General features: G+C 41.8%; 1 protein-coding gene across 5 annotated transcripts in view; it reads left to right on the top strand.

The window, feature by feature from the left end:
- The first annotated feature begins 4,980 nt into the window (after nt 1-4,980).
- The window catches only part of LOC307034337 (serine/threonine-protein phosphatase 2A 55 kDa regulatory subunit B gamma isoform), a 27,304-nt gene continuing 12,158 nt past the window's right edge, over nt 4,981-20,126 (top strand). The window contains exons 1-7 of one of the 5 annotated variants that reach the window (XM_079673133.1): nt 4,981-5,233; nt 7,413-7,563; nt 7,952-8,265; nt 11,365-11,521; nt 17,492-17,589; nt 18,460-18,625; nt 19,400-19,512. In XM_079673133.1, the coding sequence (XP_079529259.1) occupies nt 11,440-11,521; nt 17,492-17,589; nt 18,460-18,625; nt 19,400-19,512 (459 nt within the window). In that variant the 5' untranslated portion in view covers nt 4,981-5,233; nt 7,413-7,563; nt 7,952-8,265; nt 11,365-11,439. Of the gene's footprint in view, nt 5,234-7,160; nt 7,564-7,951; nt 8,266-11,364; nt 11,522-17,491; nt 17,590-18,459; nt 18,626-19,399; nt 19,513-20,126 lie in introns of all 5 variants that reach the window. The other 4 variants (XM_079673135.1, XM_079673132.1, XM_079673134.1 and 1 more) reach the window with 4 other exon arrangements.

Below are 20,126 nucleotides of genomic sequence, written 5' to 3'. Positions count from 1 at the left end.
TTTTATTTTAAGATTCAATCTCATAATTATGGGTCACACTCAAAAGGAAAGCTTTGTATTAGGTGTATTAAATGGATGGATATAATCATCCATGAAAATATGATGAAATATTCTCTATTGATGTAAAGAAAAAAAAACTTCTCAAAGATGACACGATCTTACAATGATGCTTTTCTTGTCATTGAAAAGTAACTATACAGACCAAAGCACCTGTTCATTATGAACTGAATGATCTACAAAATAATGTTTTTCACACAGCTAATAAAGAAAGTATAGTTGGTATTAGATTTAGACACGTGGCATGCAAACGTAGGATAGCATGTCTGTTCCTTCAAAATGGTGCTTACTGTATGTATGCCCATATCCTCAAACTTTGATGTGGTGTAAAATGGAAAGTTCATGTTGTTAAAGAAGCTATAGTTTCCCACCCTGTTCTTGCAAAGTGAAATAAAATATTGTAGGTATGTCAAATATTGCCTTGTTCAGTACCATCTACTGTTGTTGCACCATTATTTTCCAGACACCAGGGGGCAGGGTCAACATACAAAGGATGCCTCGAAATGGATTTGGACATCATTGCAAATAGATTTTTGATAAAAGTGTTGCTGTCAGCATGTTTCAACATGTGCCCTATATTTGCAGATATTTTTCCCTGATGTATGCAGTTATGTCATCATGCCAACCCTCTCATGGTCATGGTCTGTAAGCATGTGCTTACAATGCAAAATCTAAATGTGAGGACATGAGTCTTTTGGTCCTTGTGCTAACCTGCAGAAAAACCCAATTTCAAGCCTGGAATTGGCTTGTATTTTAGTGTAGGAAAAAGTTGTTCTGCAGTTACGCAGTTTAGTCCTTTTTTAACAATAGTCCTTAAAAGTATCCAACACATTGTTTTTCCTTCTGTCCATCTTCGTTAAATGTTAAATGTTAAAAGTTTACAGTTTGTCATATTAACAATATGCTCATGCCTCTATGTTTGAAAAGTCCTCACCTCCACATCAGCGCTAAAACATTTCTCTCATTTAATTTTATTTCAGTTATGGTTCCAAAATCCACCGTCTTATTTTTTGCTTTTTTAATCAACTGAAACTTATGAGTTAAATAACTTCATATCCACTAAAGGTCCTCTAGTTTTGTTATGAAATGTATCCACTATATAGGCAATGTTCCCTTTGTGAGATGCATTAAAGGGGTAGTTACACAAACAATACATTACATTGATGCTAAAGTCACTAACTTTGGTAGGTTGCCTGGTTTCATTGTCTCAGAGTGTGGAAGCCTCAAATTGCTTCATCTGATCTACAAAAGGTGTTTTTACACAGATGAATGAATGAAGACTGGGTCTGTGCCCGATCACTCACACTAAGGCCTACATAAAGATGCCTTGAGCATGTGGGATGTGTGGAGGTTAATTAGACATTTGTCTCTGTCTCTCACTCACTCTGTCTCTCACACACTCAACGGCTGAGCGTGGCCGAGCTGCAGCCATGTATTCCCCAGGCGGCTGAGTCCTTGCTTTGGGTTAGGGTTATTTAAAGATTACATTCAGTGACCCCATCCGGTGACCTCCCCTCCCCCAAAGGTCACCTGTGTCTGTCTCTCCCTCTGGGTTTTACAGACAGAGTTATACAAATTCAACCGTTTTGAGAGCCAGAGGCCAACCCTACATTTGCTCTGTGAATGGTTACAGGTCTTGCTTGTAGAGTTTTATATTATTATATGTATGGGTTGGATCAAGGCGGTGTGTGTGAGAGTGATTGAACTACTGTTAATATGAGAGGATTGAATCCCCTCGAAGTTAAGCTTCAGGCTCTTACAGACCATTTAAGAGAAAATACTGTAAGTAAGTACTGTATTTATGTGCGGATGAAAGCGTCGGGTCAGATTTATACACAAATCTATATGCAGACTCGGGTCTCAAAATAGGTGTTTGTGTATGTTTTCATAGGTAGGGGTCAAATAGGCTTTGCAGTGTTTTGTATATTTGGTTATATGTAATCTCCTTTCCGCTCTAAGCAGCTTTTCTCCGGGGGGCAACAAATGAACAGTTCAGCACAGTCTGGAAAGTCTACACAACAACGCGAAAAAGGTCTGTAAAAGTATATAAAGGTATGTTGTATGGCGATATATTATAATACACCCACTCAAAGCTAAAGCTGTAAATATTTATTGATTTATTAGTTGTCAATTACTAAATTATTCACCAACTATTTTAATAATTGATTTATTGGTCAGTACACTAAATATCTGACTATACATCATCTTGGGATTTCTGTCAACACTTTCATTATTTTCTGGCATTATACAGACTAAACCTCTAAACGATTAATTGAGAAAATAATCAACAATAAAAATATGTATTACTGTAGCCCCACTCATTTATTTTTGCTGATTTACCCACAGTTTTGCCCTTCTGGGACTTGGTAAAACCAGATTTATTCATTTTGCGCATTTATAATAGCTCCACAGTGATTTCATTTGGTATAAATTCAACCTTTCTGTTTGTTTTCACAGTCGGCATGAAACAATAACTGTCATCTAACCACGTACTGACAGTGTTTTATCACCACCTGACCACAGTGTTTTCATTGTGTTTCACAGCAGGGATCAGGCTATAATGTGCCCTTTGCCTTTTATGTTTTGGTGTATTTCTCTTGCCCCCGAGGCTACTGTTTTAATTTACCAGAAATAATAACACTCTCAACCTCCTGCCATCTACTTGCCCTTGGCCAAAAAAGTCATTCCATCACCATCCCATAATCCAGGAGTAAAATGACATCCTAGTTACTACACCCTTCTCCCCAAATGTGTCATACAGACATAAACAAAGATGGAATATTTACCCCTCCTTGGATGAGATGTAAATGGAATCAGTCAGGTTACACTCTTGGATATTCTGTTTGTATGCACACATTTTTGTCTTTATATTTTCCATATTCCAGCATGCTAAAGTGTGTTTCCTCATGGATTTTATAGTTTTAGGTGTGCACACTTACATGTTTCTTTTTTCTGTGAGTGTGTGTGTATGTGTGTGTGTGTGTGTGTGTATGTGTGTGTGTATGTGTATGTGTGTGTGTGTCAGGGCTATAAGGGGTTTAGCGTCGCCTGAAGGCTGCTCATAATCTACCCAGTCCCACTACTCCCCAGAGGCTGTGGTTTCATACTGGTTGCCATTACTGCAGTGAAACCCCCTTTAGGGGATTACAGCGCTGTCTCCCGCTCAGGGCACTGCGTTGATCCATCGTCTGCTGACTGTATTTAAGCACTTGCTTAATGTGCTAATAGTGTTAGACTGGGGAGACGCTGCTGAGCTTCTAACTTTCCTCTTTTCAAATCCTTTGTCTGTTGGGAAGCTGATTTCATGGCTGCAGGCTTATATCCATCGGTGATCAGTCACAATTACAAAATGTAAAGCGAGGTTCTGGATGTAGATATGACGTGATAACAAGGGCTTTTTGTCAAAGAGGCTGATTGTTTCACTATTCTGTTACATGCTTGTGCTGTACGAGTGCAAGGATAGCTTTTTACTATGGCAATGGACTTAATGTGTACATACATATACATTAGTTATGAGAAGATATGAGCATTTTGATTCAAGCGATTGACAATATTGCAATATAAATCAAAATAGGCCTACAACTCTTCAAACAGCACTAAAACATACAAAACAAACTTTAAATTCTGCTAAGGAACATACACTTTTATTTCGTCACAGAACGGACACAATCTTTTTATTGAAGAATAAATAAACAATCTTAAATAAGGTAATAATAAATCATCACCTTCCTGCCTGCCTAAATAACAAAATGTGTGAGTTGTTTTGTTTTTTACATGATAATTCCAGTATTTTCAATCTGCGATTAAACCTCCATATCATTTCATCCTTAGTGTGTATCCAAGGCATGAGAAGTAGTCACTGGGCCACGGTTACTGAGTTGAATCTCCTCCAGCAGACAGCAGGGTCGGCTGTTTCTTTTCACATTTTGGGGGTCACAGAGCATGATGGAGGGGTGGAGTGCCAGTACATTATCTTCCTCCTTCAGAGTTCCCGGGTTTTCCAAGTGTGTGTGTGTGTGTGTGTGTGTGTGTGTGTGTGTGTGTGTGTGTGTGTGTGTGTGTGTGTTGTGTGTGTGTGTGTGTGTGTGTGTGTGTGTGTGCGTGTGTGTGTGCGTGCGTGTGTGTGCGTGTGTGTGTGTGTGTGTGTGTTCTCCATAGGCTGCTCTATGGTCGCTAAGCAACCCTGGTTGGAGTGGGGGTGGGAAGAGAGTGAAGCACCACAGGTCAACAGAGACAGACACTCACAAGCAGTGCTGCGTCTGGTTGGACACATCGGTGCTCCTGATGAATGATGCTGATCATTATCACGTTGAGCGGCTGTGGGCCTGAATTTTGCCTTAAAGTCCACTCCCTCCATCTGCAGAAATCCATTTGTCTATATTAAAAGCTATGTCTGAGATTATACTTTGTATCTGGTAAGAGAGATATTTGGGGGATTTTGGGTGTGACCAATGTTAAACTGATTTTGGTTTTAAATGTTTGAGCTGCTTTCCAATGTAGGCCTATAAAGAATAATTATATTACAATATCCTATTACCTTAAATATATGATCAACTGAGTATATGAAGTGTTTTACCCAAAAAATCAAACAATCAGCCTTATTGTGTATATTGTTGAGATAACAATATACTGGTAATTGCTTTTCTTTATCATATTAACAAAGTTCATAGATAAACTTATTGAGTCTCTTGAGTTGCCGTGAGCTTATGCCACAACAAACTCAAAATAATACAAATACTTAAGTAGGGTACAATGCCCTCAAAATCGTTCTTAAGTACAGTATTTAAGTAAATCTACTTAGTCACTTTACATCCCTGTCTACATCAAAGGGTTAAAGTGATGCTTGGAATGGTGGGTGGTCAGCTTCACTGTCACCAAGGTAACAGGGCTGCCCCCTAGGCCAAGCCTTCACAGCTGGATGGCAGACAGACCGGAAAACCACTGTCAGGTTAACAAGGACAAGCTGCAGAGGATTTACTGTCCCTGGAAAACCTGCCACATGCGGGGGTGATGAGGATGTTTACTGTGGTAAAGAAGGGACTATGATGATGAGGGTTTGACACTGTGAGAGGGAGGACAGTCAGTGTCTACCTACTGTATCCGCTTTTGCCTTCTTTCAATAAGATCTTATTTTATTAATTTCTACCATTAAAAGTGGACAAGCCAGAGTTTAAAGGTCAGTGACATTGTTATGTATGTTCTATCTAGAAGCACTGCGCCCCAATGTTAGCTAAGTAACTAGAGCTATCTCTCTGCTAGCACGTTAGCCATAGCAATGCCATACGGCTAACAACTCTCAATGGTTGTCAAGTTAATACTGTTTGTTTCGGAGCGAGTTTTTAGACCTCAACATTTTTTAATACAGATTTAAGTCTACATAATAGTAATTTATGTAAGTTAAAGTGTTATAATATGTAGCTTTCTATGGGTTGAATATTGCCAAAAAGTCGTACTTCCGTACTACATCAGACTGGTGTTGCAGCAGGTGTTTTCCACATGGGGTTTCCATTCCACATCACAAAAACGGATTAAATCCTGTGCATGCTGAATTATTATATTATCCTGTGCAAGCTGCATAATTGTACCTTCTTATTGTCTCGATCCATCTCTCTGTCTATATATCAGCTGAGATATTAGCTATCTATTAGAATCAGAATCAGACTTTTGCCAAGTAGGTTATCACACACAATTACATTACATTGCATTTTTTTTTTAGCTGACGCTTTTTATCCAAAGCAATTAATTTACTTTGGTTTATTGGAGCACACCATAGGTGCACACACACAACACAAGATAACACATTAAGAATAATGTATTATTATAAAACATATTTAGAAATAAAAATGAGGAGCATATACATTAATATATAAGAATACAATAAAATGGGACAAAATACAAAAAATAATGAAAAACAAAACAAAATATGTATTGTATTTTGTCTCTCTCTCCTTTTGCTTTAGGTTTGGCAAATGGGTCAGATCTTACACTGGTGGGACCTTCAGTCAGAGCTGAACTCCAAACCGTATGGGTTTATGGATTTAACCAGAGGGGGATTTTTGTGGCATATGGTTGAGGTGAATGGGTAGAGAGACGTGCAGGTAGAACAGTAGCTATAGATGGGAAACAGTGGGTGGGTTTTCGGGAGCTTTGTGGTGGATGTTAGGCTGGCGGGGGGTAGTTAGAAGGGCAGATATGCCAGTGGAGCATTGCCCATCATTAGTAATAGTTGGGGGAGGGTGATGCTGGCAGTCTTGGAGTAAGTCAGATAAACAGCTCTTCTTGTTCCCTGCTGTGGGGGGGTTTACAGTCTGGTGGCAGACAGCCAGCACCAGTGATGGCACCAACTGTCCCTGGCAGCCCCTCACACTCGGCAGACTGAAACCTGTGTGTGTGTGAATTTAAGGATTGCTATTACAGTTAGTATTCACTTCTGGTCCCTTTTTTTTAGCGCTTGAACTATTTATCGTATTATTGATACGGATAGGCTCATTTCTAATGTTGATATTGCAATATGGCAAATTAATGCAAGATCCCATATAAAGTAATCAAACTAATGTGCAAAGAAGGGAAGGGTGATTTAAAACAGAAAGTCTTTATCCTGCTCAGTCTTGTTTTGAGTATGCTACCAACTTGAGCTTGATTGATAAAACAGTAATTGTGAAAATGTATTACAAAATAATTGTACATATTTGAACTGATAGTAAAGTATGTTTTTAGCTTTAAGTTATGGAGCATTTAGTCAGACAAAAAAACATTTTGAACATGTCAACTTGGTCAGTGTCACAACTGATCAATTCAAAAAGTTGAGGATACAGTTGGAAAAGAAAGCGCAAAAGCGTTGTTTCCAAATGATCAATCAATCAAATTATTTCCCAGTCATATCACCAATGCTGACAGTTTAGATTCTGCTGTGTATGAAAAGTGTGTGCGTGTGTTTTCTCAGTGCTAATTGAATTATGTCTCCAGGTGAATCCTCGAGTAGTAACTGTACTGTGATTCAAATTCAGCACTCAGTCAAGCCAAAATCCCCTCTCCTGCTCTCTCTGCTTTCTCTCCCATCAGTCAAAACTCTCTGTTTCTTTATCATATTTAATCACCTGCAGCCAGTGGCCAGGCAGATCTCAGCTCTGTGACGATTGGCTGCGCAGAGGAGTGGGCGGGACCTGCTTCGATGCACCACACACGTACCAGCGCTGCAGGACAGATCCTCAACCTCTCTCTCTCTCTCTCTCTCTCTCTCTCTCTCTCTCTCTCTCTCTCTCTCTCTCTCTCTCTCTCTCTCTCTCTCTCTCTCTCTCTCTCTCTCTCCCTCCCCCTCTCTCTACCTCTCACTCTGCCTTGCATACATACGCCAGAGCGGTGCAGCAGAACGCAGGGCCAGAAGGATTTTCCTCCTCATACAATCAGCCGAGAAACCAGAGACAGTTGTCCCCTGAGGAGGAGAGACACGTTATTTATGGAGGATCCGCCGAGGAGAACCTGACCGACAATCCTCAGAGTGTGTAGGTGAGTGTGTGTTTATCAAGCTGTATGATTGTGCTCATGAGTGTGAGTTCACTGCAGAAGCAGCAGCATTGCAGATACACCGTCCAGGGGCTCTCCTGATCCCTCTCTCCCCTCCCCCCACTCTCTTCCTCCTCCACCTTCTCTTCATCTCCTTAATTTTTCTTGTTTTGAGAGCGTTAACTAGAATTAACAAGTGTGGACAAGTGTGTGTTTTGTGTGTGGCGAGAGTAAAATGAGTCTGGCCACACCTGGACTCAGCAGCTGCTGAGTGGACACAGGGTGCGCTAGATTTTTCTTGCCTCACAAGTGATTTGAGCTCCTGTGAGACACAAATCAAGCACACCCCTGGTAGTTTCTGAACAGTTTTCATATGATCCTCCTCCTGCAGATTTGCCTCTGGCTCTCAGAAGTGTGGACTCCAGCACGCATCCATCCCTCCTTCGGGACAGGCCCACCCCCTCCTCCTCTAAGGAAAGGATGCCCCGCTCTGCGCTCTTGTGCTGAGGAGGCGTCTGCGGGCAACAGTATGGGCTCTGTGCTGGCCGGCATCCCCACCACCCCCTCCACCACCGATCTGCCACCGTCACGCTGCCCCACCGAGTCGGGCGCTTCCCCCAGCCCCGCTGATGGGCGAAGACACTGACGCCCCCCCGACGCTCAACCACCGCGGCTTCCTCCCCGACCACAACTATGTGACTGAAGGTAAGACCAGGAGGGAGAAAGCTGCATCTGCTGGATGTAACAAAGTGTGTGTGCCCCCATGTGAGTGTGCTTTTTATGTGACACACTTCTGGAATGCGTGTGTGAGTGTAACAGAGAGTTGGTATGCAAAAACAAGCTCAGAACGGCTTCCTAATCTTCTGTAAGCTCGTGTTGATCAAGCAGAGTTGCAGACGAAGCAACAAGATCTAGGGAGTTAAACACTGTCCTCTCTGCAAAATGAAGCCACCTAAAGCCAGTTTTCTTCTCCTCCTCCTTTCCTCATCTTTTCTTCACCTTTCACTTCTGTGTTTTTGTTTATGTATGTGTTGTAACCTTTTGAAACAGCTATTTTGTCCCACTGCAGGGAAGTATTGATCTGGCCTGTGTTCGAATGTGTGTATGATTCTGTTTGTGTGGGAGAATATTGTCATAGCAGAAATGTCCAGAACATTCTTTTTTTTTTTACTCATTTGTCATCTCTCACATCCTGATAGAGTCACACACAAGCATGGTGTCAAATTGAATATATTGAGTATCACCTCCCAGCCGGAGGAATACTAATATGCCCACACAAGCTCTGCAAACCAAATAATGATTTTGGTGTTTCATAACATCTATGGATTATAATCTTGGATAACCCACTTCTGCTAATCTCACTTACACCACTAATCTCACCTGCACATTAGATTCCCTGTCCACCCTCCTGTCCCCAATCTGTTTCTTACACTCAGCTCATTGTTCGCCACGCCTCTTATACAAGAACAACGGATTATCATTTGGGGGTCATGAACGTGTTGCGAGCTCATTTGTATCACTGCAGTAAGGGAATCATGCTTCCTGTGTCTGTGCTGTAATATAATAGCCCTCACACAGAAGCACATACTGTAGTCAGGGGAGACCTGTAGTGCTGCCTGTTGACTGTGTAAATGCTGGTGTGTGCATTCAACATATTGGATTGCTAAGAAGATTAAAGAATGCCTGTGTGTGTGTGTGTGTGTATGTGTATGTGTATGTGTGTGTGTGTGTGTGTGTGTGTGTGTGTGTGTGTGTGTGTGTGTGTGTGTGTGTGTGTGTGTGTGTGTGTGTGTGTGTGTGTGTGTGTGTGTGTGTGTGTGTGTGTGTGTGTGTGTGTGTCTGTGTGTGTGTGTGTGTGTGTGTGTGTGTGTGTGTGTGTGTGTGTGACTTTTGTTTCTCACACAGTATGAAACGTGTGTCTTTTGTTTACCTAGGAAACAATTTTAATGAGTGAGTGGCAGAAAATCACTCTTAACATCCATCACCAACCATTCATTATTGCTATAGCAACAGCCCGGGATGATAAACATGCCGCTTCATGCTTGGCCAATATGACTGACAGGTCGTCTCCACCCACCAATAATGGCAGTATTAATTATTCCACACATCTCAGGCAGAAACACATTATTCAGGGTGAATTGTTGATGAGCTCAGAGCAAGGTGGACTCACCCCTGAACACTGTGGGTCTGAAAGGAGGTACAACACATGGACAGCACTAAAATACTAAGTTGCAGAAGGATAATTACAAACTGTGCTCTGAAAATCAATCTCACAACAATCCTCAGAATGACCAAAGAGGAGACATTTCCGTCACAAATATACAAAATGAATCATTACCTGCCTCCTCTTCTACATCCACTCCAACCCCCTCCACCTTTCCTCAATGTTCACCCCATCCCCCGTCGTCCTCCTCCCCATTTCCATCCCCCACTGCCTCCCGCTCTCCCTCTCGCCGTCGCTCCTCTAATGCAACTCGCAGCGTTGCCCATTGCTGAAGTGGCGCGTCTGCCAAACAATTATCCAACAATGCTCCAAAGGCTGCTCCAACACAATGTACCTCTTTATGTGTGTGTAAAAGAGAAAGGCAGAGAGAGGGGGTGCATGTGATTTTATGCTTGGGTGTATTTTGTTAGCTCCTGTGTGTCTCCATCTTTTTTTTGTTGTTGCCTGTGTTGCATTCATATTCTCGTGTGTTTCAATCAGTGCACACTTTGTTGCTTTTGTTTGCTCAGGTTTATGTGTGTATGTTGGTCGGTCTGGAAGGGTTTTGTGTGTTTATATGTGTATGTGTGTGCGCGCGCATAAATACAGTGTGTAGATCTTCCCGTGGGGATTCCCCTGCCCTTTAATTCCTTCAGAGGAGGGATGCTTAACCTCCCTCTACCTTACCTTCCTTCCCTGCCCTCCCCACTTCCCTCAATCTCTTACTCCCTCCCTCTCCCTTATTTTGACCTCGCCAACATCTCCTTTTGCTACACCCTGACCCTGACTGGGTTCAATGCTGAATGAGGAAATAATAACAATTATATTTTACATCAAAATTCGCAATTGCTATCTATTGAGAGTTTAATGACATTAAATCGTGTCATTCATATAACATAGAAATGCAAGCACACTAGCCCTGTATACAAAAGCATCAATGCTGTCAAGGGAAAACCACTAAATGGTACATTTAAGAAAATGTGTATAAGTAACTTTAAAATACCAAACATTCGCTCAACATTAATACTGACCAGCATGTCTTAATTTCACATCATTTCAAACTGTATTCCTTTGGGTTTTTAAACTTTTAACACAAACTTAAAGGTTTATAGATTGCTTTGGGCTTTTGTGATGAGCAGATGTCGTTATGTTTGACATTTGAACAGACAGACCAATCAATAATGACAGTAATTGTTAGTCATCATACCTGTATGCAAGTACGTGAGCTTTCGCCAGCTCTCACTGCTCTTCTTTAATTGTCAATCATTGTCGATCACCTCTAGGAAAATGTAAGAGCTACTTTGCTTCTTTTTCCTTTCTTATCTCAGATCAGAGGCACACTAAAACTCTCTGTGTATCTCTGTCTCTATCCCGCATGTGTTGCAAGCTTTCCTGCCAAACCCAACATGTGAATACATCCTGTTAGATACAGAATGATCATAAATACAGTATCAGTATTTTCTTTCATGGCCAGCTGTGGTGATGCAGTAACTTAGTCCCTGCCCATCCCACCCCCCCTGGTCCTTCCCTCCTCTCCCTCTGCTCCTCCCTGTTGCCCTCCTCCCTTCCTCCCTTTCCCTCCATCCTTGCTCCTCTTGCAGGGCTGCTCCTGGCTATAGCCTGAAGAGCTCCGCCCATCCTGTCCACCCCTCTCCACCCTGGAGTCCTCCCCCAGGATGTTGAGCCCCATCCAGGTCCTCTGCTCCGACATCACTACCCTTTCTCTGGAGCCCGAGCCGTTTGCCTCTTACACTGAAGGTGTGTGCTCTATCCTCTTCTTTCGCGAAGGTCATATCTGTGTCGCACAGTTGCGCCACATGACCCCAGTGTGAGAGGTCGTGTGTGTGTGTAGGTGGATGAATGCGAAAGTGTGTCATAAAGCATGTGTGTGAGTCAGGTGAGTTGTCACGTGGGTGTTATAAATATCTCAAACATCACTTTGTGTCTGTCTACCTCATTTTTTATATGGCTCTATTTTTGTACCTGCCTCTTTATTTTTGTCTCAGACGGCCTGCTTTAGTGTGGATTATGTGTGAGTGTGGGATTTAGTTTCTTTAAATAGCTTAACCAGACCACACCCTGTCCCCTTCGATGCATACTTCTTACCTATTCCTCTGTTTAACAGAAGAAGACACACACAGACGCTCTCTCTATGGACTGTGCAGACATTCATACCACACAAGCAGGGCTGCATCCCACAATTATTTCATTATCAATTCATCTGCTGATTATTTTCCCAACTTGTGACTCATTTGTATGTTTATAAAATATCTCAAACGTTATATAATGCCTGCTTGCCTTCAAAATGATTGTTTTGCCGACAAGCAGTCCACAAGTGTTAATATTACTTTCACAAAAGACTGAAGAGGTCAACAACAAATAACACCAGAGAAAGTGGAACTAGGGCATTTATTTAATTGTTTCCTTGAAAAAAAATTAATTAATTACATTTCAAAATCATTGCAGAATAACTTTCCGTCCATCGACTAATCGTCTCCGCTCTACACAGAGAGATAGGAGTAGCATCAGAAGGGCAAGAGCGTTCTGAATATGGGATTACATCGCAGTATTTCTGAGGCTTTAACACATAATCTGTGTGTTCAGTATAGCCGGGGTTATATTGGGTGTAAACCAGCTAAGCCCCTAATCTTTTTTGATGTTACAGTCTGGCAAATCTGTTGGAAAAACAAATTGATTTCCATCAAAAATGAATCACTCAGCTGAGAGGTGTCTCTGCAGCGGGGCAGAGCAGGAGGACAGGTGTACTTCACACACGCTGAAGCTGGCTGGTCTGTAGTTCTAATTGTTTGTGTCTATATAACCATTAGACTCACACTAGCTCTGCTCCATTGTGCCTGTATGTGTTTGGAGAAATGGCAGCTTCCCTGCTGTGCCCAGCTTAAATCACTCCTCTACACACATGTGCACCTCTAACACAAACACAGGCACCAGTTTTTTTGTTGCAGATAACTCCAAAACTGCAGGACAGGGATCAATTTAACATCTCCCTCCGGCAGTCTCCCCCCTCGCCTCCCTCCTCTCCCTCAAACCATTCTATTTCTCTACAGGGTAATTGAGTATACACACTTGTGCACACATACACAGGAAATGTGGGGTGTTTGAGCTGCAGCACACACACACTAATCTCCTGCTGAGCTGTGGCTTGTCCTCGCTTTTAAGGGGTGTGCGTTTTTGGCTTGGCTTTAATGGTCCTTGTTTACCCAGTCCTAAGATATCTATAATTGGGTCTGTAGGGTGTCTGCTCCCCTCTCTGTCCCTTCACAAAAGAAATAAGGAAATCCACCTCCCTCTCCCAACACCACCTCCCTCATCTCTCCTCTCTCCTCTCCTCTCTGACGCCATAGATGAGCACTGAACTAAAGTATTTAATAGAGACTACGGTTCAAACCAACAACTATTTTTCAGTTACTGATTTATCGATTAGACATTTTTTAATTGTAAAATGCTGATTACATTTCCCTGAATTACTAGTTTTTTTCAAACCAATCATCCAGAATGCTGAAATATTCAGTTTGTTATTATTTGATACAAAGAAAAGCTCAATATCCTTGCCATTTTAGAAGCTAGAGTTAGGGAGAGTTTGTCATTTTAACTAACTGTTGCAGATACATATAGCTGACTTATTTCCACAGCTATTTATTTTCGTTTAGAATTACTAGTATTGTCATCGCATTTTCAAAGATATTCAATTAACAATGACATAACACTGAGAACAACATGCACATTCTCACATACGAGGTGTTCACAAGGAGCTGCTCTCCTTGTAAACACCTCACAGTGCATTTGAGGGGTTGTGTGTGTTGAGTGTTCATCACTTGTGCATGCTTTTTTATGCTTGTGTGGTCATTGAGTTAATTCATGTTTGTGTGTGTTTTTGTGTTGATGTCTACTGTGTGGGTGCACTGTAGTCACAGTGTGTTCCTCCAGCTCCTGCAGTGTGGCGATGCGTCAGACAGGCCTGCTGATGCTAATGGACTGTGGGAGACAGACACCGCTAGCTTGCTATACTGTTGCACACGCACACACACACATCCCCACTATATTGATTTACAGCTTGACAGCCATAGAGACATCCCCCCCGTAAACACACACACACACACACACACACACACACACACACACACACACACACACACACACACACACACACACACACACACACACACACACACACACACACACAGACACACACACAGACACACACACACACACACACACACACACACACACACACACACACACACACACACACACACACACACACACACACACACACACTACATCAGCACATTGGCCGGTGTCGGGCCACAGCCAGTCCTGATGATGATGCTAGTTTCTGCCGGAGTTAATTGTGTTCTTGGAGGTTTATTCCTCTGTAGTACTCTTTTTTAATAAAGAGCACCAGAGAGACAGATGGCTGTGAGCGTGAAAGAGAGAAATACAGAGAGATGAAGAGGGTTCAGTTTGAGAACAGACAGAGGATGTGTGAGAGTGTGTGCTCCATATTTTATTCAGCTACATTGTGTGGTGCTCAGCTCCTGTGGGTTCCTGCTTAGCTCGGCTCTTTCTCTGCGCGCCTTGAGTGGAGACACGATTATCTGTAACTGTGTTGGCCGTGCACACACATGTTTGCATCATTACGTGACTGTGTGCATTTAAAGCTGCGTGTGTGTGTGTATGTGTGTTTGTGAATTTCACTGCATGTGTTGGGGGTCTGTTTTTGTTTTAGTGCCATCATGTGCATTCATTATCTTCATATCCTCAATTTGTACCGCAGTGCCTCCTGTCCACCTTCTGGTATTCATTTGTCAATGTTTGTCAGCAAAAAAAAAAACTGCCACGCCATAATTATTTTACCATGCTCCTTCTTCCTGCGAGGTTTGGATTGATGAATCTCACTTCCTGCTTCACCAGACTGCCTTATACGGCTACCGTTACGAACACCCCCGCCACTGGTTGGCTCAGCCTGTTACCATGGCAACCCCTGCTCATCGAAGATCCCCTTCCTTCACCGCCTCCGCCCCAGCACCTCTTCCCTCCACCTCCCTTTTTCCATCCATTCTTCCAACACCATCAGCACCACAGCTACATGCAAGCTAGCTACATACAGCCAGGCAGCAAGAGAGCCATGGGGGAGGGATGAGAGAGAGAGAGAGAGAGATTAATGTGGATAGACAACCAGGAAGAAAAAGAGAGAGTGAAATGGGTCAAAAGAGAGAAACCGGGGAACATGAGATGAGAGATGACAAAAGAACGCATGGGGGGAGAGGGATTGAAAAAAAAGCTGAAATAGATTAAATAAATTGAAATTGAAGAATAAAGCAGGTGCTGTCGTGACTGAGAGATCAAGAAAAAGGGCAATGACTAGTGGAAAAATGATAGAAGCAGTAATACATGAAGTGTGAGGGTAACAGGGTGAGTTAGAGATTGAGGAGCAGTCCCTGCCTCCCCTCATCATAACATCTCTCTCTCTCAAGGCCACCACATAATGGTCAAGGCTACAGCTTTGAATCGTTCAGACTCTCAATAAATACACTCTTCACACTCTGTTTTTTTATTACAGTCCATGCTTATTGAGGACCAGGCTCCTTTCTATCGAAACTAAGCTCAGTGGACTCCTTTGTTGGAGGCTTAGTGGGATACAGCACCTGACATGAAATGATTCTTTCAAATCTAATCCGACATTTTTGAAGATGGTGTTTGATTATTTGGTAGTGCAGCAGCAGATTGAAGCCTTTGCTGTATAAACACATGTGTTACTTGTGGGACTGCTTTGGATGCAAAGGTTTTTCGGCTTTCTCTCAATAACCCTGTTATAAGATAGAACCCTGTTATAGATAGAAATAATAAGAACAAAAACTGAAGGTTTTGTGATTTTAGCAGGCATAGGCCTACATAGGTTTGAAGATGATATGATCAGTAATGAATCGTAATCAGGCAAATAAATCTACATTGCCCGCTTTTCATGTTCTCACGCACACAACATTATGCAGGACTTTTATTAGCTTTATACTAGGTCATCGTTTATGCTAAGCTAGCACCACCATAAACTGCACAAGTTACTCAAAGCAGTGCTGTTTATATGTTTATATACATTATACAAAATGTAAATCCTGTTTCATAGTTGTTGTTTGAGGGAGGTTACAGGCTTACATGGTTACTATGTATTATATTTCTCTTTAATCATGGTTAATCCAGGTGCATTACTTTGTAGATAGCCAACAATCCTGTGTGAATCTTTGCTGTCCTGTTTTTTCACACTTACCCTGTTGCTGCTTTGTACAACTGAATTTCCCCTCGGGGATTAATAAAGGTTCATCTTATCTTATCCTATCTATCTTAAAAACTATCTATTTCAAAAAGCTTTTTTTACGGTAAAAGAATCAGTTTGAATTCTGAACCAGTTCTGTACCTGATGCAGTCTGTTGGTAGGGGTTATGTGGGGACATCAGTATGGATACCTTTTGATGCTAAAACGTTTGAGATCAGTTGCCCATTTAGAAAAATCCAGTCAGCACTGAAGTCATTGCTGTCACCAGCATGAACTGTCTTCTACACAGCTACTGTATTAATAAGTGGGAAGTCCAACCACACATTTTAACTTCACAACTGAGCTGAACAATCAGTTCATTTCTGCTGGTAAACAAACTTGTTTTGCTAAATACATTTGGTTTAGGGCGACTGAAAAGCATGAATGTAGGAAGAGGAAAAAGAGGTCAAAATCTGGGCTGACATCAAATATTTAGATGATGATGGATGTTTTAATTCATCCAATCCTGACCATGGCGTTGTTGATCTTGAACAACAGGCTAGTAAACAAGCTTAATGTGGCTAATTTAAACTTTGAAGAATAGACGACCTGAGATAACTTAACATGTCTTCATACCAGGTTACCTACATCCTCTCATACTATACCACCTCTTCTCCATTGAAACTCAGCTTATTATGATTTTAAAGGAATTGTAAATACCAACATGTTTTCTGCCTACAAGTGAAAGGAGAATAAGAAGAGTTGCGTGCCAAAATGTCGACTAAAGCATCAAACGTTAAAGTAAATGTGATTAATAACAAGCTTACTCCTCATAGCGTTGTCACTGAGTCAGACTGTGCTGGTGTTTCACGTCACAGAGATAGTGATGGGGACATTTGTTGCTAATATGCAAAGGAATTACATTAAAAATGATCTTTTAATGCATAATTATTCTCAGTTGTGTTTACACTTTATGACACATCAGAGCTGATAGATTACATTATGGATTATATATGATAGATAAATCAATCTACACTCTTATCTTGTGTACTGGAAGTGTCATGGTGTGCATCATTGTGTGTGTGTCACTCTGGATTACAGATAACACCTGGGCTTTGTGTGAAACAGTAGTGTGTGTGTTTGTGTGTGTTTTTCTCTATGTTTTGATGCTGTATTGTCTGACATTTCTCTGAAAGTATACACACAATTGCACAATATTTGTGTTACCAATCAAATATTGTTTTACTCTTCACACTTATTTGCATATTTTAATCCATTTATATGTTAATGCATTGATTTGTTTCAATAATTCATAAACAGATTATATAGATGAATGATGATGTGTGGTCAATCAGCTAATGGTTGCTCCTTCTCTCTTCCCCCCACTCCTCTTTCCTCTCATGCTTCATCTCCCTTTCTCTTCCTCCATCTTTGTCTAAATCTGTGTCTCTAACCAGCTGATATCATCTCCACTGTTGAGTTCAACCACACTGGAGAGCTCCTGGCCACAGGGGACAAAGGAGGCCGAGTGGTCATCTTTCAGAGGGAACCTGAGGTAAACACACACACACACACACACACACACACACACACACACACACACACACACACACACACACACACACACACACACACACACACACACACACACACACACACACACACACACACACACACACACACACACACACACACACACACACACACACACACACACGCACAACATTTCATTCCAGCTACTGGAGCTGTGATGAACGCACACCGTGCCCCTCCAGCTGCAGTCCAGATTGATTGATAAATAGTTGATAATCCTGCTGTGTCACAGAGTGTATCATTAGAGCTGTGCAGAGTCCGTGCAATGCTATTCCTTTACATGATTAAGATGATGGCTGACTGGCTTCAGCCGGGGTGTCGCATTGAACTGTGGTTATATATTTGATGGAGGTGCTCGGATTGATCGGCCACCGGTCCATAGTCAGCTTTCTGGCTGATTCTCAAACGTGTTGTTCATTTAACCCTCCTGTTAACATGTGCTACAGGATAGTTTGAGTCTTGATCCATAATCAGTAAATTCACAGCCACACACGCACACATCATGATGTTGTTGTGGAAGCTCTTCAGCCTGATTATAGAAGATGAAGATTATGAAAATTATAAAACAAGCTTTTTACAGCAGAAACAGTTATTTATGAGTCAATGTTCTAATATAAATATACAATACAAAAATACAAATTTCAATTTAAAACGAAAGCAAAGATACACAAATATTTCTGTACGCTACCGGTTAAAGTCCTTGGATTCAATCAGCAGGTCAAGCTTTTAAAAAATCCTGCCTGCAAAAAACTGTAATCGGTGAATTTTCTTTCTTAATAATTGCACATTTCTCACCTCACGTTCTATCTATCTACCTCTTTTTCCCCCACAGAGCAAGTGTGAGCCATTCTCCCAGGGAGAGTACAATGTCTACAGCACCTTCCAGAGCCATGAGCCCGAGTTCGACTACCTTAAGAGTCTGGAGATCGAGGAGAAGATCAATAAGATCCGATGGCTGCCTCAGCAGAACGCCGCACACTTCCTCCTCTCCACCAACGGTGAGAGAACCCACACACATGCGTTTTATGGGAACCAGAAGATGTGGCAGTAGTGATGTGATTGGTTGGTATTTTGATGGAGTGGGAGTTTGACAGAGCATGGCAGGGTAGTTGAAATTGAAAGGACAGTTTGAAAGCTAATTGTATCTGAACTGAAGGGAAAGAGTTGCTGCATCACGTTTCTGTAGAGCATTAGGAGCATATGTGCCTTTGTGTAAGTGGTCCTGTCATCAGTGTGCATTCTGACTTTATGGCTATGTTAAAAGATCTATAGATTTTCCCTGAGCGCACTGTTATTGATTTATTCAAGTACTATATTATTTATGATTGAAGGTATGAAAACTGTAAGAACTGCCTCAGCAGTATGTTGGGTAATGCTGCTGTGTATTCAATGCAGAGACTCTTCGTGTCAGTCAGTGTTAATAGAACAAACCTCGCTGTCTGCTCATCCAGAGTTTTAGAGTCAGCTGTCTTTTAGAGCTGACAGACTGAAGAGTGATGATTATCTTTTCCTATCAACTCACTTCATGGGATAAAGTGAGTGAGTTGATTGAGTCCTTGTGCTGAAATCGTCAAAGAGCCTTTTTAATTTGATGGTTTAGCTTTATAGATTTGAGAGGAAGTTTATATAAAGCTTACTCTGATTATATGTTTACACATGGGATTTAAGATTTCAAGCTTTCTTCTCATCAACAATCACCTTTAATTCATTATTTACACTTCCGATTAAATCTTGTCCTATGTGATCGGCTAACGTCCCTTTCCGATTCCCAGATAAGACCATTAAGTTGTGGAAGGTGAGTGAAAGAGATAAAAGACCAGAGGGATACAACCTGAAGGATGAGGAGGGTCGCATCAAGGACCTCTCCACCGTCACCTCCCTACAGGTATCACCCATCTGTCCATGTCTCTATGTCTGTATCTGTGTGTCTGTATCTGTGTATCTGTGTGTCTGTGTGTCTGTATCTGTGTGTCTGTGTGTCTGTATGTCTGTGTGTCTGTGTCTGTGTGTCTGTATCTGTCTGTCTGTGTGTCTGTATCTGTGTGTCTGTATCTGTTTGTCTGTGTCTGTGTGTCTGTATCTGTGTGTCTGTATCTGTGTGTGTGTCTGTGTGTCTGTATCTGTGTGTCTGTCTGTGTGTCTGTCTGTGTGTGTCTGTATATGTGTGTCTATCTGTGTGTCTGTATCTGTGTGTCTGTATCTGTGTGTCTGTATCTGTGTGTCTGTATCTGTGTGTCTGTATCTGTTTGTCTGTATCTGTGTGTCTGTATCTGTGTGTCTGTATCTGTGTGTGTGTCTGTGTGTCTGTATCTGTGTGTCTGTCTGTGTGTCTGTCTGTGTGTGTCTGTATATGTGTGTCTATCTGTGTGTCTGTATCTGTGTGTCTGTATCTGTGTGTCTGTATCTGTGTGTCTGTATCTGTGTGTCTGTGTGTCTGTATCTGTGTGTCTGTCTGTGTGTCTGTATCTGTGTGTCTGTGTGTGTGTCTGTGTGTGTGTG

Source organism: Notothenia rossii (assembly GCF_949606895.1).
Source record: "Notothenia rossii genome assembly, chromosome: 3".
Classification (NCBI taxonomy): domain Eukaryota; kingdom Metazoa; phylum Chordata; class Actinopteri; order Perciformes; family Nototheniidae; genus Notothenia; species Notothenia rossii.
Note: the sequence above shows the minus strand (reverse complement) of the source record. Positions and strands in the feature narration are given on the sequence as shown.